General features: G+C 35.1%; 1 protein-coding gene and 1 long non-coding RNA gene across 6 annotated transcripts in view; one reads left to right on the top strand and one right to left on the bottom strand.

The window, feature by feature from the left end:
• Window positions 1-27,392, top strand: part of LOC121382266 (involucrin-like) — a 145,872-nt gene that overhangs the window by 31,584 nt on the left and 86,896 nt on the right. For 4 of the 5 annotated variants that reach the window (XM_041511832.1, XM_041511828.1, XM_041511829.1 and 1 more), the window contains exon 2: window positions 11,506-11,719. In XM_041511832.1, the coding sequence (XP_041367766.1) occupies window positions 11,543-11,719 (177 nt within the window). In that variant the 5' untranslated portion in view covers window positions 11,506-11,542. Of the gene's footprint in view, window positions 1-8,710; window positions 8,729-11,505; window positions 11,720-27,392 lie in introns of those variants that run through there. The other variant, XM_041511831.1, reaches the window with a different exon arrangement.
• The window catches only part of LOC121382268, an 88,236-nt gene that overhangs the window by 13,952 nt on the left and 46,892 nt on the right, over window positions 1-27,392 (bottom strand). The gene's annotated exons all lie outside the window — the stretch shown is intronic.

The raw sequence follows: 27,392 nt of genomic DNA, 5'->3' as shown, positions 1-27,392 counted from the left end.
GACGTAGCCCAGTGGTAAAGCGCTTGCTCGATGTGCAGTCGGTTTAGGATCGATCCCTGTCAGTGGCCGCATTTGGCTATTTTTCATTCCAGCCAATGCTTCACAACTGGTGTAACAAAGGCTGTGGTATGTACTGTCTTGTCTGTGGGATGGTGCATGTAAAAGATCCCTTGCTGCTAATCGAAAAGAGTAGCCCATGAAGTGGTGACAGTGGGTTTCCTCTCTCTATGTCCGTGTGGTCCTTAACCATATGTCTGACACCATATAACCGTAATTAAATGTGTTGAGTGCGTCGTTAAATAAAATGGTTCCTTTCTTTTCTTGCTTCCAATCACTCCCTTTTAACATGTGAATTTATGTGGGCATTGAAACCTGTCTAAACTGGACCCTGAAGAAACCAAAATCCTGTCAAAACTGGCCAGGTTTCATGGTTCCAAATTTTCAAAATTCTAAATCCCAACCCTCTAAACACCAGGGCTCATATTTTCGAAGCTATCTTAGCGCTACGAAATATTAAAACCATCGTAGAGTGTGACGTCACTACATCACACGCCATAGTGACGTCATAACTTACGATGATTTTACGATTTTGTAGGCTAAGATTGCTTCGAAAATACGGGCCCAGGGGCCTAATTCACAAAGCACTCTTAGGCTCTGCTAGACAACAAAGTATCCTGTTTGCAAGTCTTTTTGCATTGCACTGTGATATCCAAAAAGTTGCGAGAGTTTAGTGAATTAGGTCCCAGATCGTGTGTAAACCTGATAAATATAAGGTCCCCGACATGATCTGGTTTAGACATGATCTGGTTTAGACGGGTGTCACTGTATAATCAGTATGGTAATATCCTAAATGGCTCTTCATAATCTTAATTAGGGGAGCAATTAGTCACTCTCCTAAATTTGTCTTGATTTTGAGGTGTAAGACTACATTTTTTGTTTTGAAAACCATCCCCACTCCCACACCCATCCATTGAGAGTTGGCATGTACATGTGTGCAGTACGTGTCCATGAATCAGTGCTGCTATCTGATGTCATCACCTCGGGAGTCCAGACCTTCTGACTATCTAATTGGCTCTTGTTATCTGTACATCAACAGTAGGAGATAGTGAACAGGGAAGTTAACTGTTTGACACAATCTAAGATATTTACTATATAATGTATGTATCCAAATTATTGCCCCATTCATTCCAATTCATATACTGTTGATGTCTTCTGGGGGTTTTTTAATATATATATATGGCTTTGTTTGTCTTAAACATTTTGAATCAATTAATATAGCATCATTAAACCTTGCATGCAAGTACAACTTGGGATGGTGATGTGTCGCATACCATAACTAGGTCAGCACGACCTACGTTTCATGCATTACTGCACATTAAAGTAAATCTTTGTCTGGACCATATCTTCCTTATCAATTCATATGGGATCATCAAATCTTGCATTCAAGTACAACTTGGGATGGTGGTGTGTTGCTACCATTACTAGGTCACTGCGATCTACTTTTAATGGGAATATGTACCTCACAGGTACTCTTGTTATTTTTTTAATAAGGTTTCACAGATTGATACATGGCATATCTATTACTTATTCTAATTTTTGCTTAATATATTCTAATTTATTTCTCATTGGTGTATTATTTTTTATTAACTTGTAATTTAGTAAAAAAAACAAAAAAAACAAAACAACAACAATGAATACAAAATGTCTTTTGAGTGTTTATTTTGTAAATTCACCATTGCCCTGAATTAGGAAATGTTTTCATTTTATATAAAAGAGAGTAAAACTTTGGGAATTTGTCTTCATAATTGCAATTAAAGAACAACATAACCTTTGATAAATGTGTGCTGAAAACTGGAGTATATCATCAAAATACATATGTGAAGAAAAATTAATAGGTTTGACAACTCATTTGTTTCACTGAAAATAATTGAGCCCACAACCTATTGCATTTTGAGCAAGTGTTCAAATGTACATTTTAGTGCTGGTTTTCAGACAGACATACACACACATACACACATACACACACACACACACACACATATATATACACACACACACAGAGAGACAGACACACACACACACACACACACACACACACACACACAGACACATGTATACATGCACACACACAGATTCATCCACACACGTGCGTACACACATATCTACATACACTACATAAATACTGCTGACACATATGTATATATAGAAGCAGATGTTTCCTTGTTATTAGTAGAGTGGAAGGAAATTAAGTAGCCTGTTGGAAGTTGCTGGTCTTACGTAACTAGCAGCTATTGTTGCATGTACGCGTGCCTCTAATTATACACAACACAACATTATGTAAACATTGAAATGGTACATTTTTGGCAAAACATTCATATTCAAGATGGATTAACCTTTACAAAATGCCATGCAGTTTTCAAAAACAAAAACAAATTTAATTTGAAAGTATTAATGATTTCTATTAGTGACTGAATTTTTTTTCACATCTGTCAGAGATAATACTGTGAGATTTCTGGTATCACATATAAGCAATATCCTATATATGTTGCTAATTCATTCAAAGACATCTGACTGGCTTCTCCATGGTGATTACCTAGATGTTAAAGCTGAACCATCCACTGACACTTGCAACCTGTGTAAGTGCAGATACCATAAATATTATTTATATTATATTAGAAGACATTTATATTTCTTCTAAACCTTGTTTTGGGGGATATACATATACAGACTAAAATACTACATGCACACTTTTGTATCTATCAGACCCTATTTCTCTTACAGCTAGTACATTGTACATGAGTTACTAATGCTTGGCTGAGGAGACCTTTTTAAGGATGTTTTGTTCTTCAAGGTCTGTTGATTTACAAGTCATTAAAAATCAATATTTCGTTAAAATTTACACAAATATTGCAAATATTTTGGGATGAATTAAACAAATGCTAATAGATTTTATAATTGTATGCAAAGAATATATTGACAATGAAATGTTCAAAATTATTTTGTTGGTGGATTTGACATTGCGCATTCCATGACATTGTACATGTAATTATGTGCAGGTGTACACATGTCCTAATTGATATGTAGTCTGTCACATTGACTGATAACCTTATACAGGTTTCAAATTGGAACAGATATCAGTTGCGTGCAATCAACATATGGCAGGCAGTTTTACTGCAGTTCTAAGGAACAAATCATAAATATTATTTTCTAAATAATAAATTTAGTACCGTATATTGCCCTGTATTAGCCGACTCCTTGGACAAGCCGACCTCTTAGTTTGACCCTAAATATCTAGTACAAAATCATCGGCCTTGTGTATAAGCCGAAGTCATCTTCTGTCCAGCTATATGTGGTATCGATTTCAATAATACTGTCAACAAATAGACTTGTGCTTTTCTTGTTCATTATATTTGTTTTCCCTTTAATTATTACAAAAACGGTAATCGCGATTGCAGTCAATGCGGCAATGCTAACATCTACCATGCCGTGAAAAATAATTTAGAACTAATACAATCTAATTAAAATTAGCTCCACTATTACATGTGGATCTAACACCAGCCAGTTGGAGCTCATGTCCACCAATCAAAACCTTACTTGCAGAATCCTGCCAGTGATTTAAAAATAATTTGAAAACATTCCGAATTATCCTGAGGGTATACGACATGTTTCGTGTGAATTACGAATGCCTTAAAACATGTTTTATTTTATAAAATAAATAATTTGTAATGTAAAACTGAAGACTGATTTAGTTTTTAGTTTTTTTATAAATAAAAAAAAAAAAAATGTAAAATTGAAGACTGATAACCCGTGTACGTATTGGTATGGTTCGCTGTACTGCGGCCACTAAAATAGACTCGCCCGATATTTTTAGAATTTGTATGCTCCCAAATAACGTTATAAAAGGCGAAGTGTGATTGGTCAATATTTAAATTATTATTTACAGACGAAATGTTACCTGGACATTGGGGACTACGCAGTGTTGTTAGCAATCCGATTAAAATTATAGTTCTACTGGTCTAAATAAGGCATTCGTAATTCATATGAAACATATAGTATACCCTCAGGATAATTCGGAATATTTTCAAATTATTTTTAAATCACTGGCAGGATTCTGCAAGTAAGGTTTTGATTGGTGGACATGAGCTCCAAATGGCTGGTGTTAGATCCACATGTAATAGTGGAGCTAATTTTAATCAGATTGAGATCTAATAAAGCATAACAGAAAAATAAATAATTCAAGCTGTAACAACATATCACTGCACACAAGTAATTAATTTATTCATAAGACAGCAAAAAGTAAAATCATTGAGGCATGTTTAATCCCCCACCACACACACAGAAACAAAAGATCATGCGGTCCGTGACTGCAGCTGTTCACTGTATATGGTATGGTCATGTGACAGTTGTGGGAGTAATTATCATCCTGAAACTCGTGTTATGTTTTTTCAGTCGGTAATGTTAATAATGAGCTTAATTTATTTATGGCATTACTTTACAGTTTAATGCGCCCTCCCAACAAAACAATAATATTAGAAATATAATACTTGTTTGAAGAAAAAACACTGTTTTGTCTCTTAAATTTGCTATATGAAAGACTGGTCCCAGCACAGGTCAAACAAAGATGGCGGACAGTTGGAAAGAATACGTTTTTACCATTGAAATGACAATAAAACAAGTAAATTTTTATTATTATTCATCAAATTATAATGCATTCAAGAACAAAAAACTGCATAACATTGCATGATGGGGTGTTTTATTTATACTGTGCACAAATTATTGTTACATAATCTGTGAAAGGTTAAGGGTCTAATCAAAATTTATAAGTCGCGGTCGGGAGTATTTTCGATCGGAATTTTACGCTCCAATTTGTTGCCTCCATGTATAAGCCGACTCTTCTTTTGGAAAGTGTTTCTAAAATTCAAAAGTCAGCTAATACACGGCAATATACGGTATGTTTTTTAAATTAAAAACAAATATTAAAATTCTACTTAAACTAATCAACTGAAGAAATACTGTATATTCTCATCAACTGAAGAAATACTGTATATTCTCATCAACTGAAGAAATACCCTATTTTCTCATCAACTTAAGAAATACCATATATTCTCATCAATTGAAGAAATACTGTATATTCTCATCAACTGAAGAAATACCGTATTTTCTCATCAATTTAAGAAATACCATATATTCTCATCAATTGAAGAAATACTGTATATTTTTATTAACTGAAGAAATACTGTATTTTCTCATTAACTGAAGAAATACTGTATATTCTCATCAACTGAAGAAATACTGTATATTCTCATCAACTGAAGAAATACTGTATATTCTCATCAACTGAAGAAATACCGTATTTTCTCATCAACTGAAGAAATACCATATATTCTCATCAACTGAAGAAATACCATATATTCTCATCAACTGAAGAAATACCGTATTTTCTCATCAACTGAAAAAAGGGGCGGGATGTAGCCCAGTGGTAAAGTGTTCACTTGATGCACGATTGGTTACGGATCGATCCCTGTTGGTGGCCCCATTGGACTATTTCTCATTCCAACCAGTGCACCACGACTAGTTAACAAAGGCCGTGGTATGCAGTATCCTGTCTGTGTGATGGTGCATATAAAAGATCCCTTACTGCTATCAAAAAGAGTAGCCCATGAAGTGGCGACAGCGGGTTTCCTTTTTCTATATATATATATCTGTGTGGTGGTTAACCATATGTCTGACACCATATAGTTGCAAATAAAATGTGTTGAGTGCGCCATTAAATAAAGCATTTCCTTCTTTTCTTCAACTGAAGAAATACTGTATTTTCTCATCAACTGAAGAAATACCGTATTTTCTCATCAACTGAAGAAATACCGTATTTTCTCATCAACTGAAGAAATACCGTATTTTCTCATCAACTGAAGAAATACCGTATTTTCTCATCAACTGAAGAAATACCATATTTTCTCATCAACTGAAGAAATTCTGTATTTTCTCATTAATGGAAGACATACTGTATTTTCTCATCAACTGAAAAAATACTGTATATTCTCATCAACTGAAGAGATGCTACATGTACTTTTACATTCTCACACTGAAGTGACATTATGAAATAATTTTTCATGTCACTGGCTTTCAGCCACAATAACACTTTCTACCAGCTTAGTTAGCCCAGCTCAGCCCAACCACTTGAATTGTTGTTGGAAGGAAAGTGGCACTGGTTGGCATTTGTGTAATGTTGACCTTTGACCCGGATTATAACTAGAGATATACACATGTATCTTCAGTGTCATTTAAATTGCTAACCTACACACATGTAAAAACCTGTTGGTGTGGAATATCAACGGTATCATCCCTGTTCATATTGTAAGTTCTGCTGTACTGTTCAGTAAGGATTATTTGTAATAATTACAAAAACGTATATTAAAAAGAAAGATACTAGTAAATTTGCTGCATATAGTGCATTTGTAGGTGCATGTAGAAATATGTCTTGTATAATAGTAATAAATTATGTTAAATTATGTTAATCTGTTTACCACACTGAATATATACTGATGGAAAGAAATAAGGGAACACAGTAACAACAAATATTGACTGGATCCAAAACTGACACCCAGTAGGCGATGTGTATTTTTGTGCTGGGGTGTCATTAAACATTCATTCATTCATTCATTTGCAACCTAATATTTTCATCTACTTACTGTTTGTGACACCCAATAGCCGATGTGTATTTGTGTGCTGGGGTGTCATTAAACATTCATTCATTCATTCATTCATTTGCAACCAAAACCAAAACCCTCATCCACTGTACCAGGAAGTTACAGACATTCAATCTCACATTGCTGACATTCAGTCCCATGTTGCATCTGTGTATTTCATGCAGACATAACTACCAGTAATTAAATTTGGTCTCAAATACAAAGTGTTCACTTATTTCTTTTATCAGTATATTTTATAAATATCGTGTACATTTGTTTGTATATGTATAATACAGGGCTCAAACTAAATAGTGGCACTGATGGCAATTGTGGTACTAATAATGGCAGATATTTGTTGCTATATACATGTATAATACAGGGCTCAAACTAAATGGTGGCACTGATGGCAATTGCTGTACTAATAATGGCAGATATTTGTTGCTGTATACATGTATAATACAAGGCTCAAACTAAATGGTGGCACTGATGGCAATTGCTGTACTAATAATGGCAGATATTTGTTGCTGTATACATGTATAATACAGGGCTCAAACTAAATGGTGGCACTGATGGCAATTGTGGTACTAATAATGGCAGATATTTGTTGCTATATACATGTATAATACAGGGCTCAAACTAAATGGTGGCACTGATGGCAATTGTGGTACTAATAATGGCAGATATTTGTTGCTGTATACATGTATAATACAGGGCTCAAACTAAATAGTGGCACTGATGGCAATTGCTGTACTAATAATGGCAGATATTTGTTGCTGTATACATGTATAATACAAGGCTCAAACTAAATGGTGGCACTGATGGCAGTTGCTGTACTAATGGCAGATATTTGTTGCTGTATAAAATTATTGCCATTGGTTGAAGGGGATAATTTGTTTTTTTTAATGTTGTGTTTCTTTTTAAATTGTTACTGGTTTAAAATTGATCTAGGCAGGTTGATAATATATAAGCATTTTACCTATAGAAAAAAACGGTAAAAATTGCCATAGGTAACAAATTCTTATTTTCGATTCCTGATAATACACTACGGTACTGTAGGAAATGCAATATATAGAGAATAATACATGAGTGGCTGTTATATACCATTTATCTCACAACGAGTTGTTTTAAAATGTATCTAATGAGTGAAAGCGAGTTTGATACATTTTTAAACAACAAGTTGTGAGATAGATGGTATCTAACGGACACAAATGTATTATTCTATTTGTTACATATCCTCAAAAACAAGGTTTTAAGCAAATTTTTAAATCTTTATCGACTAAAATATATTTACAACCCTTTTCACTTGTAACAGTGCTCACTCGATGTGCGGTCGGTCTGGGATTGATCCCCCTCAGTGGGCCCATTGGGCTATTTCTCATCACAGCCAGTGCACCACGACTGGTATATCAAAGGCTGTGGTATGTGCAATCCTGTCTGTGGGATGGTGCATATAAAAGATTCCTTGCTGCTAATCGGAAAAAGTAGCCCATGAAGTGGCGACAGCGGGTTTCCTATCTCAATATCTGTGTGGTCCTTAACCATATGTCTGACACCATATAACCGTAATTAAAATGTGTTGAGTGTGCCGTTAAATAAAACATTTCCATTTCCTTGTAGGTGCCCTATGCATCACAGACACATGATTGCCAGGTTAACTATACGTCACAGTGTAATCAATTTCCACTGTGCTGTCTTTTTATTGAACGTATGGCATTGGTCAATTTGGTGACCTGGTCATCACCTAGGAGCAGCCAGTCGTATGTCTTGAAATTATTAACACATATACATGTATAACCAACTATGTATTATCAAAAATAACATGGTATTCTCACCAATGGCTGTGTAAGAAATACATGTATTTATATCCACACGTAATATCCTTCTGTTACATAGAATACCGTAAACAGATGAGGGTGGGTTTATTATCACAATCGGTGCTTGATCTGCTTGACACAAATGTCTAATGAACCATGTCGTCAGGTATCCCTTGATTTACTTCTGAACTGACATACAGGTGTGATTTCCTTTAGAACACTAAGGTACTGTATTGGAGGTATGTTGACATAATCTTTGTTAACACATACAATGTACATGTGTGTTAATTGTATTCTTTGTGATTGAACATGTGTAATATTAGTGTTATGCTTTATTAAGCTGCTGGTTGAAAAAAAAAAGCTGAATATAAACTGTGATTCAGCAGATCTTGTTTGCTTGCCTGGGACAAGTCGATTTGGGTGTATGACAAGTAAATACATGTTTTTAATTTAAAAATTGAATAAAAAGTGATGTTTCAGATAGGAAAATTTAAAATGGTGAGAGCTGTATAGAGCCTTGATTGACGCCATGAAATAACTCCCGTATATATCTGATTGCCAATGTGTTGTTAAAATTGCTGTGTAAGATATATACTAAGATAAAAAAAAGTTTACCAGTGTGCTACTACTGCATTGCACTTTTATAAGTAAGCTCCATTCAATGACCTGACAGTCACACATTTCTTTTTGTATTGAAAATCTCCTGTTACTTACACTGACAAATGATGCATCAGTTAAATCCAGTGTGATTTCAGTTTGAAAGTTACAAATTTTCTTTTAGTTAAGCACATTTACAAAATTGCTAAACATTTTGTCCTAGTATATATATGGCTGTTACTTTAACAGATGGTTGTTTGGGCAGGTTTGACTGTAATTTCCACGTCTTATGTTGTCTTAATATAATAACGAGGAAATATACATATATGATGATTGACTTACACAAACTATAATATTATTTGTATGTTATGCAGTGTTGCATGACAAAGACTCAATAATTAAAAGGTATTTTTATATAACCCATAGTGTCAGTGTGTGCTTGATCCACTGAATGTGAACAATGCCCGCCGATGAGCCAGCCGTGTATTTTAGTAGATAACCCAGATCGCTGACTGTCATTGTCCATGTTATACGAGGGTGATATACTGTGGAACTGTGCAGGTACAATGTATATATCACAGGTACATTATAGAATCTGTTGACACACGATTATAACATTATTTCGATGTTATCGACTTCCATTTAGGTAGGCTTTGCATGTGTATCTTCTTTTTGTCATGTTTAACTAGGGAATTTAGCTGATTTTATTCTTTAATTTATCTTGTTAGTGATATTTATATTGGCATGTTTATAAACTATGGACATATGTTTGGATGTCTTGCACTATTTTATTCTGCCATGGTCAAAAGGTACATTCAAAACAACAAAAGCATTTATCAGTTAGCCTGTTACAAACTACAAGTGTTAAAAAATAAACCATAGAACCTGATACATTGTATTTTGAACATGGATATCAATTATTAAAATTCATTTTTGCGTTACCAACAATAAGTATTAAAAAATATTGATTTCAGAAAGATTTTCCTTTAATGTTGATAGTGTACTGAACTTGCTGTGGGTTCGTGGCTGTAGAGGATGAAAAGTTGGCAGTGGTTGGTATTCATCGGTTTAAATGTATTATCAAGATGGAGCTGGAATATAAACTCCATTTGTTCCAACTGTAAACCTGACCACTTTCTATAATTAACCACTGCACCAACGGCTAGCATTGTCTCAAATGGTGAACTTCACGGCTTGTACTTGTACAACTACAAAGTCTAGACTTAAACTATGTTTTGTTTGTATTGGTGAGATTTATTAAAGCCTTGTGTTCAGATTTTAAGTTTTAAAATCAAAGGGCATGTTTATGTCTTACACATGTTTAACTCCATACATATTCAATGCTTAAACACCTGTATTTAAAAAAAAACAGGCTTCATAAATTTGGCCCAGAATGTTTAACAGTGCTACAGGTACTTCCTCTTTATTGATTCCTCTGCGGATTCATTATAGAGAGTTTGTCCAATTTGATTGATGTGTTTACCACGTTGCATTGTACATGTATTGTACATGTTTCACAGTTATAGACAGACATTTCTGGTGTCAATGTCAAATGACTTATAAAATATATATCTGCATGTGTTATTATTATTTTGTTTAATTAATTTGGTATAGGATTCAGTGTCTTAGAGGTATAGGTTTGTGGATTGTGTTTTCAAAGTCTCTGTTCTAGCTGTTTACTAATGTCTGGACATTATCTTTTGACAGTGTTTAGTTTTGGGGGTTATTCTGTTTACAAGTGTTAATTTTCACCATTTTAACTTTTTTCTATTATTTTTGACATTTAATAACCACCATATATATGTAGTCAAAGTGTATAATATGTTCTGAGTAAACAAACATCCCCATCTCAACTTATTAACTAATAAGTTGAGGTGTCCCTTACTAACATATATTATAAAAATAAAAAGCTTGGGGTTAGGTTTTTTTTGGGGAGGGGTGGCCATGTAGCCTAATATCTTGGTCGGCTGGCTGGGTTATTTTACACAAATGTTGATGGGAGACAGCAGGATGTGACTCATACATAGATAAGAGTACTTGTCGTGTGTTGTTGGTCGTTGTGTGTTGTTGGTCGCAAGATCGATCACCATCAATGGACTCAGACTTTTTCCCATCCAGTGACTTGACCAGTACATCCAAAGCCATGATGTGTACTGTCCTGTCTGGTAAACTGCATATAAAAAGATGCCTTGCTGCTATTGTATAGGTGTAGCTTATGTGGAGGCACAAAATAGCCATAGTTCAAATATTCTTCTTTTTTTTTTTTACTCCTGATTTATAAACAGTATGCTGAAGAAATATTCCATTCCTTTACAAATTACATGTACTGGTACAGCAGTTTCAGTCAATATAGATATATTGCTTTCTTCTTTCCATGTTGTTGATGTAAATTTTGTCTTCTTCAGGTCTTTCGCTGGATTAACCACACGAACTGAATGAGCCATGTCTCAATTTGATCAACTCTTGGATTTTGGAGAACCTGTCACCCCTGAGACTAATGGAACCAGTCCAAAAACTGGAGCTGCTGATGACTTCGACCCTTTTGGACCAAGCCCAACAATAGAAGGGAAAGGAACATCAGATAGCAATTTGCTTGTTGATTTCACTATCGATTCTGAGGTAAACATGACAGTCTTTTTGGTGGTGGTGGTACATCATGTCTGAATGTTACAAGCTGCTAATAATGTCAGACCCATCACATACAATTTTGAAGTGTGGGGACATGGGGCATAGAGATAGTGAAGGACATTGGCATCAGACTGGCCTTGGTGGTGTTTTGGTAAAACATTAGACATAAGGCTGGTAGGTACTGGGTTCACAGCCTGGTACCGGCTCCCACCCATCTCAGTAACCACTAACAACTAATCGCTAACCCTCTGTCCTGGACAGTCAGCCCAGGTAGCTGAGGTGTGTGCCCAGGACAGGATGTTTTAAAATAATTATAAATGAATGAATGAAAGAAGGCATCGGACAGCTGTGAAGAACTTGGTCTGGTTTGAAGGCATGCATATTCACAGCTACTGTTTTGTGCATTCTACAATCTAGGCCATTTTAAATTATTTCATTTTAAAGGGACTGTCCTGAGTTTGCTTTCATTGCAAGATGTTTCTGACTAACAGATCCTTTATGATGACTAAGATTACATATTAAATACTTTTCTGTTTAGATTATATCTGTGTATAAACACAGTGTTTGTTATCTTACAAATGTTAGTATTAGCCCATTCCAGATTTTACCTCACAATAATTTATTATGTATGAATTAAAGTGATAGTTGACTTCTGCAAACATTAGCACACGACCACTAATACATTGGATATACATTGTATATATGCTGGCATTCTAATCTAGAAAATGTATTTAGTATGTAATTTTAATCTATTTAAAATATTGTCAAACAAAAACATCTTATAATTGGGATAGTTCCTTTAACTCTTTCCGTCCCATTCTGGACTGCAGTCGAGATGTGACCGGTCTTCGTAAACACAGCTGTCAACATTCACAGGAGTTGTCTATCATAGTAGAATGACAATCAAACATGTTGAGTGTATTTTGTTAACTGGTATACATATTTAAGTTGTTACCACAATATCGAAAAGAAAACAAAAAACGGTCTAAATTTGTGTAAACGTTATTGATGACGTAACATCCACATGAGTTCAATTTCTCACTATTTCTATAATTATTTCTTTTAAAACATGTTGGGACATTATTATTTAATGAAAACTGAATATTGATCATTTGTAAAGGATGTATTCGCCGAAAATAACTGATAATACAGACCTTGAAGTAGATGATGGATGGATTACTCATCGTCGATTAAAAGTGAAAATAAACTGTCGTAAACAATGATGTCATGGTTCATGATCGTAGGATTTTTAAAAATATATTTTTTTTTAATGTTAATAAGTTCTGTAAATTTTATTTTGGTAATTAGACTCACTAATATGTCCTGTAAAAAAGACACACATCAAAATAGTGTTAAATTCAGGGTTTCTTTTACAATTTGAGGTTGAATAATGTATGTTCAAACATACATATTTCACGTTGGAAAGCTGGGTGGATAAGAGTTAATCATGTTTGATGGACCATATCTATTGGGGTGCACTTCAGATAGAACATGTTAAAATGGAGATACTTATCTTGTAGGACAGTTGATATTAACTAAAAGTTTGTTTTGTTTAATGACACCACTAAAACAGCATTATAGATCAATGTGAGCACACACAAACATGTAACTCATAAAGTCTGTGGAATACAGCATTATAGCTCAGTGTGAGCCAACACAAACATGTAACTCATAAAGTCTGTGGAATACAGCATTATAGCTCAGTGTGAGCCAACACAAACTTGTAACTCATAAAGTCTGTGGAATACAGCATTATAGCTCAGTGTGAGCCAACACAAACATGTAACTCATAAAGTCTGTGGTATACAGCATTATAGCTCAGTGTGAGCCAACACAAACATGTAACTCATAAAGTCTGTGAAATACAGCATTATAGCTCAGTGTGAGCACACACAAACATGTAACTCATAAAGTCTGTGGAATACAGCATTATAGCTCAGTGTGAGCCCACACAAACATGTAACTCATAAAGTCTGTGGAATACAGCATTATAGCTCAGTGTGAGCCCACACAAACATGTAACTCATAAAGTCTGTGGAATACAGCATTATAGCTCAGTGTGAGCCAACACAAACATGTAACTCATAAAGTCTGTGGAATACAGCATTATAACTCAGTGTGAGCCAACACAAACATGTAACTCATAAAGTCTGTGGAATACAGCATTATAACTCAGTGTGAGCACACACAAACATGTAACTCATGATCAGCGAATAAAGCTTGATTACAGGTTATAAAACCTAACCACTGGTTCTCGACAACCAATTAACTGGCCATGATAAACGATGGTTATTACGGTTCTGGCTTGTTTGTCAGCCATTGTCAGTGAAATATGGCATATCGGCTTGCCAGCAGTGCCGAGCTGTGATTAATAGTACACTTATTGACAGTCCATAATCCATTATTTTTCATCCAGACACAAAAATTAAGACAACAGTGTTACAGCACTTGTCTCCCTTTAGACAAATATGCCCATCTTTTATCAGTACACACATCGGTTTCTCCAGATATTTGCCTGTGACTGTTTGGGCGTGAAATAGCCCATCAATACCACATCTCAGTGTGTGCCCAGGTTCATATCTGTTTACAGAATAAATCTCTGTGTCATTTCATATTGCAGAACAAAAATCCTTCTAAGAAATGCAAAGACAAGCTATATACATTATATACTAACAGACAAAAGAAATGCATCATCATTTTCAGGCTATATACAGTCAAACCTCGTACTTACATTGAAATTTTCTAGATTTATCTGAAATTCCAGATTTTTAATCATCTTTACAATATTTACGAGTTTTCCACTGTTTGTTCAAAAGGTCGGATCATAGTCTGCATTGAAAATCTATGATATATGGTTTCAGTTGATGCTTTTAGATCAATGTGTAACCCTAACACTAGGGCCAATCTTAGTAGGCCTACCCGACCACCAACATTAATGTGGGGTTTTTTGGTAACTCACTTTCATCTCTGTTCCTGTAAAATAAAAAGTACTTTGAACATATATATCTAAAGGGCACTATATATGTAAACGTTTAAATAATGGTTGACCAGTCATAAAGAGCACCTTTTAGTGGATCTCTTGGTTCTTTTGTAAAGCAATATTATATATTGGTAACAACTTATAAAGACCTTGTGTACAAATGAATTTCTAAATAAGATAAACTAAGTATAAATATGGTTGGATCCAAGTGGACTAATCATCACAAGAACATTATAGTGCTGTTTAACAGTCTTCTTAAGGTTTTTTTGTCTGTGAAAAAAATTCTTTTCTACCATTCAGAGTGGCAAATGGTTTCTTCTAATAATAAAAATGGATTTTAAAATAACCAGATAACATATACAGTATATGAGCTGCAATTACAATTATTGCTCTAGTGTGTTATTTTTAGTCTGGAGGAGTCCTGGTCTAGACTTGAGACTATAATAGAGTCTGAGACAGTAATAACGCCATACAAAGTGTATGTATGTGACGTAAATAGAGATTGAGTCAGGACTCTATAACGTTTTATAAGCACGGACCCTGGTGCAGATCTCCTGTATTAAACTTTATACCAACGTTAGACTAATTACTAGATCTGCCTCAACCCTGTACATGTTTGTTGCCTAAATAGGGCAGTACCTTAATTAAATTGGAACATTCTCCTTTTTTGTACCATCGACTATTCTAAATGATCTGTATCATATTGTTGTGAAATAATATTACAAATAGTTTTTTGTTAAAATAGATTATCAGATTCTAATGGAAAAAATTTAATACCATAAATAGTTAAATGAAGTTTCATATTTCTTTTGTGTATCAGTATATTTTGAACCTAAAGAAAGAGAAGCACATTCCTGTCCACTGAATCACAAGCAGTCAATTGCAGATATGTTTATATCGGATATCTTCTCAACACTAATACAGTGAAATGAATAGGTTAAACTGGTTAATGATTTGAAAGAATGTACATATTTTATATGTATACTCAAATCTGCCCTTGTGGCCACCTGTCTTAAATGGCCACTTAAATTTCTTTTGCACAATTTTCAGTGTTCAAATAACCTGTATTAAACAACTACCTGTCTAATGCAACTATTGGCCACTTAAAATGGTACTCAAATTGCTAAAATATCTCTGTTAAGTGGCTATATAGTACATTTTTACTGTCCTATAAATGGTTATTTAAACAATGCGACAAGATGCAGGAAATAAACAATCTTCACACCTACACAGATACTTTAGTCCCCATTCAGTCGACATCTCCACTGTGTATCAATTACAAAATTGTACTTGGGGAATGCAGCTAATTGCATCTAATTGCCTCTAAATAAGCTAAGCTTGACACTTCATCTACTTTGACAATACATCGTATGAAGTAGTACCATAAACAGAGAAAACAAACTTGTAAATGAATGAATTGCAAATTAATACTTTCGCGTTTCCTAAGAAGCGGACATATTGAAAGATGATTGACGGTAAACTGTAGAGCACACATACAGTATATATACATGTACATCAATAAATTCCCACAATTTGTTTTTTTTAAATTGTAATTACTAACAACACAAATGAAGTTGAAAATATGCATAAATCAGCATCTTTCATTACTCATTTTATAATCTCTGTAATTAAGAAAATGTCTACATGGGAAAAAACCCATACCATAGTCCATAACAAAAAACCCCATACCATAGTCCATAACAAAAAACCCCATACCATAGTCCATAACAAAAAAACCATACCATAGTCCATAACAAAAAAACCATACCATAGTCCATAACAAAAAACCCATACCATAGTTCATAACAAAAAAAAACATACCATAGTCCATAACAAAAAAAACATACCATAGTTCATAACAAAAAACCCCATACCATAGTCCATAACAAAAAAAACATACCATAGTCCATAACAAAAAAACCATACCATAGTCCATAACAAAAAAAATACCATAGAAAATTTAAAACTCCACTGCATTGCCGATTGCTGTGGGAATTGCAGGGGTTGTTTTATGCCTTTTTATCAGACAAAGACATTTTTTTGTGAGGTCATCCAATCAGAATGCAGTATAGATTGTTTAAAAACCAGAAAGTTTCTAATTACACCATGCTCATGACACAGATCTGAATCTTCAGCAACATGGTGTGACTGATTCATGAGAATGTTTGAAATTCTAGCCCTACCACGTACCATCTGTCATGGTGGGCTTCTTGATAAGAGAAATGGAAAACAACAAGAGTCATGTCTGAATCACTGGGTAGGATGTAACATGTAGTGAACCATATGGGATGCTGTTGGCTGGCTGAGAATTGCTGAGTCACTGTCAGGTGTTGATGGGTGGAAGCTAGCCAGCTGGTAGCAGCAACTCTTATAGTCTTAGAATGCACACATGCCTTCACTCCTTGTTCCTGGGGTGGGTTCCAGCTCACTTGGTAGAGCGCTTAATTACCTGAAGTGATGTAGTTTTAGGATCAAACCCCCTCGGTGGACCCATTATCTGACTGGGGTTTTCCTCATCCCAACCAGTTCCATACAACTGGTATATCAAAAACCGTGGTGTGTGTTGTCTTGTCTGTGGAAAAAGTGCATTTAATACTGTAAAAAATTTAGCTGTTTTCCTCTTAAGACGTTGCATGTATGTCAGAATTATTAGATGTTTGACATCCAGTAGCCGATGGTTAACGAATACAATGCTCTAGTAGTGTTGTTAAACAAAACAAACTGCTAACTTTCTTCCTATCCTCATTTATATCTGTTGCAGCAGTAGGCTTCTTTCATTGTTTTTATGTCCAACTCCTAATAGTAATAGCAGTTGATTAAATAATATGCCCAGGTTGAGGTTCGATTGTTCTGGGTGGATGCACTATTTGTTTTTCATTCCTAGTCAATTCCACCTGATGAATAAATCAAAGACCATGTTAGGTTTTGTTCCATTTTATGCAAAGGTGCATAAATTTACAATATCTTTCTGATATTTGGCACGGCCGTAGGAAGGTTAGGTACCAAAAAGGGGGGGGGGGGGGGGGGGGAGAGACACGCATACGCACACGTATATAAATACATGTATAAATATATAAAAAAAACATTGCTGCTTCCACAAAGTGGGGGGCATATGCCCCCTTGCCCCCCCCCACCCCCCCCCCCCCCCACGCTTCCTACGCCAGTGTTTGGTATATTTACCACAGACAGGACAGCACAGCCTTTGCTATATCAGTCATAGTGCACTGGTTGGGATGTGAAAACACCCGATCAGAGGATGGGTCCACTGAGGTGATTTGATCTTATGGCACAAGCACCTCAAGTGAAGTCCTAGGATCAGTCAGTCCCTTTCATTATATACATTGTCATTTTTTACCATTCCAACCTGTTGTCTATTTACTGATACCTCAAAGGTCATGGTATGTACTGTCCTATTTGTAGAGAGGTAAGCTGCTATTATATTTGTTTTAGTAAAACATCGCTGAGTATCTTTTATGCAATTTTAATGCACAAATTTGATTTATTTCTCACTTTCATTGTGATATGATCGATTGTTAAGAATATACCATAATTAAATGTTGGTTCTTCCTACTGGAATCAACTTTATTTTATTCATGTATGTTGTGCATCTGACTGCATGCATGTAATTAAGGTGGCTAACATGTTTGGTGAAAACAGACAATAACAAGATAGATAATTTGGAAACAATATCCCGGTGACACCCAATATCTACATATAGTTTTCAACAAGCGACAAACAAGCCATTTAGATATGAGTGATAGAACCACCTACAACATCAAGTACATTGACTGTGAAAAATACAATGTATTTGAAACAACTGACAGCTACTAATTTTGGCAGCATTTTAAACAAAAAAAACTTAAAACAAAATACATTTAATATTTATTTAAACAGTAATGTTGATGATTATTATAATGTCTACTTGTGATTATATGTAAATATTTACGCATGCTCTCCAGAGGACAAACTTCACAGCTGTCTGTATGCATTATCTGTGGTTTTAAAATATCAGACACTAAATTACATTTCAATTTGTTTTCATATAGAACTGTAACAGGACTGTAGATAACATTTTTACCTATAGGAGAGGTGGGGAAGGTTTATCACGTTATGATAAGTGTTCAGACATTCTTATTAACCTATTGGAGGGGTGGGGAAGGTCTGTTATGTTATGATAGATTAATATGAATGTCTGAACACTTATCAGAGGGGTGAGAAAGGTCTATTACATTATGATAAGTGTACAGACATTCTTATTAACCTGAGGGAGGGATCATGCTTCACCATCTAAAAATGTTTAAACTTTATTGGCCTAAAATATGCTTTCATAGTACATGTGTATCTGAAGAAATCATTGATGGCTGTTGTTGACTTTGAAAATATACATATTTAAAAATGAAAATAAGTATAAAATATTGTTTTGACTGGAGCCAGTTTTATTAACACAGCTCAGGAAGTATGTGTACATGTTCTGAGTGGTCTGTTCCTGACAATGGAATGATTCACAACAGGAAGTACACTAATATATAATGTTATATACTTTAAAACCTACACATGCATTGGAACAACTGATTGATTGGTGTATTATTAAAATATATCATCTCGGTGGAAACCTTGAACAAGACTAACTGAGATGAAAGCAGTTGATCTGTTATATAAAAATTGTTTGTTGTTTAAAAATATATATATATAACACTCACAAATTTGTGACTGTTATACATCGATAAATTCACACAAAAATTTAAACAAAATTTATAATTACAAACAAAACGACTTATTTTGTTACAAATACATGTATAAATCATCCTTCCCGTGACCTGTTTTATGAAAGAATGTTCCATATGATGTAATGACATAATTTTGTGAGGTTTATCACAGGATAACATGTTTTTTAGTGAGATCGTCCAGTCAGAATAGAGTAAATTGTATAACAGCGGGAAGTTTGTAATAATATAATTATCAAGTCAAATGTCGCAGTACTAATAACATCTCACTAATACAATGTGATGATATGTCATCTAATTAAGAGTTATAGTAACGAGTGTCATATCAATAATATCTCGTTAAAACAAAGTGCTGAGATGCTGTTAAACATTCCTTTCATCTAAGTCTTTGATATGAGTTCACAGGCTTATCATAACAGTTACAGACTTTCGGCTTTTACTGGGAGCTTACCGGCTTCCAGTAGTCCTCTAATGGCTAATGAAAATCATTATCTCACTGGAATGTCTTCATATACTGCTCACATAAAGTAGGGCATATCTGGACACGCATTAACTCTGCCTAACTCCATCTAGAATTGGTAGGCTCCTGTGTAGAATGATGATAATGCTACATGTTTTCACTTTTCAAAATCCTTATCATATGTAACAGGATATAACATAGATACATGTAGATAAAAAATAATGTTACCAGTTTCTCCTTTTTTGTTTGAAAGCTTTTGCCATTTTCTTAGCCACGGCAGACTTTCATATATGATATACAAAAGGCATTTTCTAAAGATGGTTGTCAATTTTGTTACTAAATATACATATATAAATGTAATTCAAGTCTGTTATATATATATTTGACAAGATGATTTGGAAAACAATAATTTGAAAACAATTAACTAACAATCAAGGCTCTTTTTTATGTAAAATAAATGTTTTGTAATGCTAAGATAACTACTCCTGTAAAAGTACATTTATAATGCTCTCATTTCCACCATCTCCATCCTTTCAGTTGTCATGACATAATCAGACTAACACTGACTTTTCTTTGTTATTTATGAATACTTGATTCAAAATTATATATTTTTAATACACCATTGTACCACAACTGCCTGACAATAATGTATTGATGAAAATTAAATATGGCTTTGAAATTGTTACATAAGTCCCTTCTCCATATCATTTGTACCCTGCCCCATGTCCACTTCCCCACCCCACCTGGAGAATTAGGTAATCGTTAAGCAGCTTCTTTGCAGTATTAAAGGTCAACTTTATAATAAATTATGAACTATGAGCTATGTGGTTCAAATGTATTTTACTATATATTTTTTATTTCCAGTAATAAGTAAAATTCTGAATGTAGCTTTCATGTAAGCACTACAAAACATTTTACTTTTACAAAATACTAAAAGTTTCAAATTGTATTTAAAAACAAGGATATATTAATATTTTCAGTATGTACACTGTTCAGCAAAACGCACAACTTACAAGAAAACCATAATTTTTGTACTATCACTGTTAAAGGGAGTTAACTCTTGGTCATTTAGCTAAAAACAGTTTTAATGGAGGATTTTCAACAATTTTTATAAAATTAAAATAGTCTTTGTTGGAAATGAAACATATGGAATGTCAGTGCCTAATGTTTGACTATAATTTAACTGTTTTAACGTTACTTTATTATAAAGTTAATCTGTAATTTTCTCGTTCCAACCAGTGCACCACAACTGGACAAAGGCCATGGTATGTGCTTTCCAGCCTGTGGGAGTGCATATAAACGATCCCTTGCTGTATTAGGAAAAAATGTAGCAGGTTTCCTCTGATGACTACGTGTCAGAATTACCAAATGTTTGACATTCAATAGCTGATGATTCATTAATCAATGTGCTCCACTGGTGTCGTTAAAGGTGTACATAATTTAAAAAAATTTAACCTTGAAGTAAATGTGCCCTATTTTGTTGTTAACATTATATGTTGCACGATCAGTACCCTTAGCAGATAACCTGCACTGACAGTGTGCAATCAGTCCGAGCCCATTGGGCTGTTTATAGCCCGGTAATCGGCCAAGTTTAGTAACTGCTAAAGAGAAGAAATTGCTTCCCAAAATATATTACCAGAATGCTTGTGTTTACAAAGGTGTATGAAAAAAAACGAGTAAGTAAGGTCAAAAGACATTATGTTGTTTTGCTATTACTGGTATTAAGCCTGTATGTGTAAGTTATTACAAAATACAAATGCATTCACATCTTATAAAATAAAAAGGGAAAATGTCAGTTTGTTTACTTGGAAAAGAAAACCAGACAGAAAAAAAAACTAAGGGAATTTTTTTTAAAAAAAATAGAAATAATAAACAAGGTAATAAATACAGCAGTGAAGAAACATACACAAGTTTCTACCTCTCATTATGTAAATAGCCTCTTGCATGTATGTAACAAAAAAAAGAAAGAAATGTTTTATTTAACGACTGGCGTCAGACATATGGTTAAGGACCACACAGATTTTTGAGAGGAAACCTGCTGTCGCCACTACATGGGCTACTCTTCTGATTAGCAGCAAGGGATCTTTTATTTGCACTTCCCACAGGCAGGATAGCACAAACCATGGCCTTTGTTGAGCCAGTTATGGATCACTGGTCGGTGCAAGTGGTTTACACCTACCCATTGAGCCTTGCAGAGCACTCACTCAGGGTTTGGAGTCGGTATCTGGATTAAAAATCCCATGCCTCGACTGGGATCCGAACCCAGTGCCTACCAGCCTGTAGACCGATGGCCTGCTCCGACGCCACCGAGGCCGATATGTATGTAACAAGACCAGAATGTAGCTCCGTAGCAAAGCACTTGCTTCAGGTATGATGGGCTCTAGGACCAATCCCTGTTCATGAACACATTACTTTTTGATTATTATTCAAGTTAAAGCTCCATAACTGATACATCAAATGATGTGGTATGTGCTGTCCTATATGGAAAAAACCCTGGCTGTTGATCTAAATAGGAATAGCCTATGACATCATGCATGTAGAAGTGGGTCTCTTCTTTTTACTCTGTGGACCAAGTGTCACAATTACTTTATTAGATTCCTAATAGCTGTAGTTTTAAGGAAGGAAGGAATGTTTTATTTAATTTTATTTGATTTAACTTACATTTTAATTAGTTATATGGCATCAGACATGGTTAAGGGCCACACAGATAATGATTATGAGCAAGGAAACCCACTGCCACCACACAGTGTCCTGTTCTTTCTAATCAGCAGCAAGGGGTATTTTATATGCAGCATCCCACAGACAGGACAGTGCCGACCACAGTCTTTGTTATACCAGTTGTGGAGCATTGGCTGGGATGAGAAATATCCCAATGGCCTCATCAACAGGGCTGTGGTTCATATAAAAGATCCCTTGCTACTGATAGGAAAATGTAGCAGGTTTCTCTTCTTAGACTGTCATTATTACCAATGTTTGACATCCAATAGCCAATCAATGTGCTCTAGTGGTGTCGTTAAACAAAACTAACTTTAACTTTAACATTCCTTTCCATAAGAGTCCAACATACTGTTCTCCCAAAGAGTCTAATCTAGTGCAAAAAGACTTGTGCTAAGAAGCCAATTGTCTAAAGTGGCCACTTTTGGAGTTACTTTAAGTGCCTGCTCGGTACAAGTTTGACATGGTATAGGTCATTTATGAAATGCCTTCATCAGAAAACTGTTCAAGAATGCCTGTCATAGGCAAAACCTCTGACTTCTAATTTAGCACAAGATTCTGACTAATATGCAGGGGTGACTTTTTCAGTTCATGTTAGTCTCAGACTGGCATAGATTTTAAAGCAACTATTGATTGGTCGATTGGCACAATTTAGCCAATCAATTTAATTGACACAGGAACAGTGTGATTTTGTCAGAACTAGGGAGATTGGTGATTAGAAAGGCTAGTCTTTCACATCCAGCTGTTGATAGGTCAGAAACCATAATCATTCCTTAGTCATTCTCAAAGAATGTACTCAATAAACTAATCAATTTTTTTTTTTTATCTGGAACCGTTTCTTTTTTTTTATATACATGAAATAGGATCTGGATAAGTAGTCCTGACAAAAAAATAATATTTGTATTACACTAAAGTTTTACATTTTGGACAAATATATTGAAATGAAAGTTACTGTATATAGGATAGCCTACACTGTGAGGTGAAAAGAAAGAAAGAAATGTTTTATTTAATGACGCATTCAACACATTTTATTTACAGTTATATGGCGTCAGACATATAGTTAAGGACCACACAAATATTGCAAGAGGAAACCCATTGTCACCACTTCATGGGCTACTCTTTTCGATTAGCATCAAGGGATCTTTTATATGCACCATCCCACAGACAGGATAGTACATACCACAGCCTTTGATATACCAGTCGTGGTGCACTGGCTGGGACGAGAAATAGCCCAATGGGCCCACCGATGGGGATCGATCCCAAACCGACCTGTGAGGTGGGTGCTTGGGGTGTGCATCTCTCCCAGTCTGAATTAACTTCATTTAAAATTCTGTTTTTAATGAATGTATATAATTAATGCTATTTTGTTTTGCATTTGTTTATTTTTGTTGTTGTTAAAGTTGGGTTTTTGTTGTTTTGTTTTTGTTTGTTTGGTGAGGTTTTGGTGGGGGTTATTTTGTTGAGCCTGATATCTTGGTCAGCTGGCTGGGTTTGTGAAAACTGTCATGTATCCAATGCATGTTAGTATACTTGGAAATACTGAAAGTGCCCTTTTGTCAAGTAGCTCTACTCCCCAGATAAAACCTGCATCTTCCCCTGACTGTGGTTGAGATATAGACAGCTTTTGACAGTGTTGACCATTGTAAATGCCTCTTACGGAAAACTTAATTCAGTTATACTTTTGAAACACAATGGCAAATTGCTAACAGTTGTGTTTAGTCCCATTTAAAGACTTGTATGAATGGAAGCTGTTATTTATATGTGAACTGATTTACTACCTGTGTCTGTGTATCACCACCCTGTAGGACGTCAGTGTGGCCATGGACACTCCATTGTCACCCGGCAAGGTAGCAGCTTTTATCTTTCTTGTGTGTTTTATAGTCAATATGTTCAACCTATTAACCATGTGTATCCAGACGTAGGGCCCTACAACACAAACAAACTAACCCTTTTAGAGAATAATCTGTGCCTTGCCACCAGTCAGTTTCAGTCACAACTTTATTATGTGCTGTTTAAATCTAGATACAAACTGTTTATTTGCATCAGTGTCTGGGGTGTAGTGGTTAAGCCATCAGCTTTGTAAGGCTAGTAGGTACCAGCTCCAACCCAGAGTGGGTTTCAGTGGCTGAATGGGATGTACAAGGAAGGAAATGTTTTATTAAACGACACACTCAACACATTTTATTTAGGGTTATATGGCACTGGAGTGATATACAAGTGACATAGTATATTAAGTCTGCCTGGAAAGACGTTCTGTTCCAGCCTCGGTGGTGTAGTGGTTAAGCCATCAGACATATATGACTGGTAGGTACTGGGTTCGCATCATGGTACTGGCTACTACCCAGAGTGAGTTTAATGACTCAATGGATAGGTGTAAACTAGCCACTACACTGACCTTTCTCTCACTAACCTCTTAACAACTAACCACAAACCCATTGTCTAGGACAGACAGCCCAGATAGCTGATGTGTATGCCCAGGACAGTGTGCTTGAACTTTAATTGAGTATAAGCACAAAAATAAGTTTCAATGAATAAATGGCATTCTGTCATCCAAGAATATAAGATACTTCAGAATGAAATTATCATTAACCCAAATGAAATGATCAGTTAATCAGGACCCAGCATTTCAGTCACATTGTAGTCCTCAAATTTGGCAAATTGGAAAGCAAATGCCAATATTGGCCTGGACCAATGAGGATTGTTTTTTTAAGTCATTAAAGCCATAAGGCAGGGCACCAAAGCAAACTTGAACAACTGTCTTAATTAATATAACACAACAGCACCCATTGAATCTTAATATAAGCCTGAATTGTTTTTCAGTTAATTTTATGTCCATTCAGGATTTTAATCTGTGTCCAACATATTGCTGTATGACCACATTTTGTCAGTACTGATATATTAATTACTGCAATGTGTAGGCAAGTCAAAGACATGGAAAAATTAAGTAATATATAGTCACTGATCCTAGTTTTCGAGGTACAGACCTGTTCTATATTGAGTCATGACCAACACCATGCAAATGAGAAACACATGCATTGGATTTGTTAAATTTGATCATTTAATCAACTGGTTGCAAGAAATGTATAATTTATTGGTTTAAATAGCTGTAATACTATTAATAGCCAAAAGTATTTAAGTAATTTTCAGACTGGATTTTAAGTATTAAAAGAAAGAAAATAGAAATGTGAAGTGAAAATAAACTTCAAAGTAAACTACAAGTTTTATTTAAAATTATTTTTCTTAAAATCTGAAATTTGGTGGGGGTTTTTGGTTCCTAATGAAGTAGATATGATTTTTGTTAAAACAATAATTAGTTATCCACATCTACATGTATGTCAAGCCTACATTTATTTGGAAATGATTTTAAGTTCAATGATGGTAGACTGGTTAAGTCTAGTCTCATATTTTGTTATCAATGAATAAGCCAACAGTAGAACCTGTAGTATAATGTAGGTAATTTGAGGTCAGGTATGTATAGATCAGCCACCTCAATTCACAGGTGTTAAAACATGTCAGGTATGTCGGCTTTCAAAACTTATCTATAATTTCCTTTTTAGTTTGTTGTATTTTACTCACTTACAAGAACATCTTTATTTTATATAATATGTATACATAAGTGTACTTGTAAGTGTATTTGTTGTTGTGAGGGGTGGTTTTTTGTTTGTAGATTTTAGTTTCTTATACACATATGCATTATATTAATGCTAGTCTGAGTTGTATAAATATGTCTGGTTCAGAGGTTTAGACAGCCTTTTCAGTTATTATTGTATTTGACTGTTACTCAGTTATATATTTTTTTTATCACCCATACAAAGTGAAAAGGTGAGATATGCTAGGATCAGACTGTCATTGTGTCAACTGTTATGACAATGTCGGCCAACTTGACGGTGGCGTTGTAAGTTCCCCAACGCCCAACTTATGATGAGTCCACTCAGATTAACAACTAATTGGTTATAACAATGAGAATCGAATTGTAAGAGCGGTCAGACTAGCAACTGGATAGTCATAAAGTTGTAACAGCAGAAAATTGGCCAACTTTGTGTTAGCAGTCTGACACTAGCAATATACATTGTATGTATACTACTCAAAAGAATTTAAGGGTCAGACGATATTTTCGACATTATTTTCTGAATGTCAATTATATTAGCTAGACCATAATGTCACGCATGGTATTGTTCCATTTTGATGAAAGTGGGTCTAAGCAACCCATAAATGAATTAAAATCCACTGTCACTGACACTGTCGACTAGTTCTAATGGCGAAAACATGCTTACATTTGCACATAAATTAGGGCGAAAGCGAAAGGTCTGCTAAGTGCCCATAACTTGCTTTTTCACAAAGCGCTTCATTTGCACGCTTTGCATGTGTATTCCATGTTCCCAATGCTGAATTTCCGTATAATTGGAGCTTGCGTTCGTGTACGGTGCATACTCCAAATTCAACAATGGTACGACTTCAACTGACTATCGAAGATCGAGGAAGGGCTATTGCTTGGCTTCAGGATGGCAATACGCAAAGAAATGTTGCTCTGAGACTTGGTGTCAGTCAGAGTGTCGTTGGCCGACTGTGGCAACGGTACCAAGCAACGAATTCTGTTCGAAATCGTCCACATTCGGGAAGACCCCAAAGCACTACAAATAGAGAGGACTGCTACATCACCAATATGGCTCTACGTCAACGCACAACCACTGCACGCCGATTACGTGACAATCTGCGGACTGCGACTGGAACTCGAGTGTCTGATCAAACCATACGCAATAGTCTGAGAGCTAATAATCTAGGCTG

The sequence above is a fragment of the Gigantopelta aegis genome, chromosome 9 (assembly GCF_016097555.1).
Source record: "Gigantopelta aegis isolate Gae_Host chromosome 9, Gae_host_genome, whole genome shotgun sequence".
Taxonomy (NCBI): Eukaryota; Metazoa; Mollusca; class Gastropoda; order Neomphalida; family Peltospiridae; genus Gigantopelta; species Gigantopelta aegis.
Note: the sequence above shows the minus strand (reverse complement) of the source record. Positions and strands in the feature narration are given on the sequence as shown.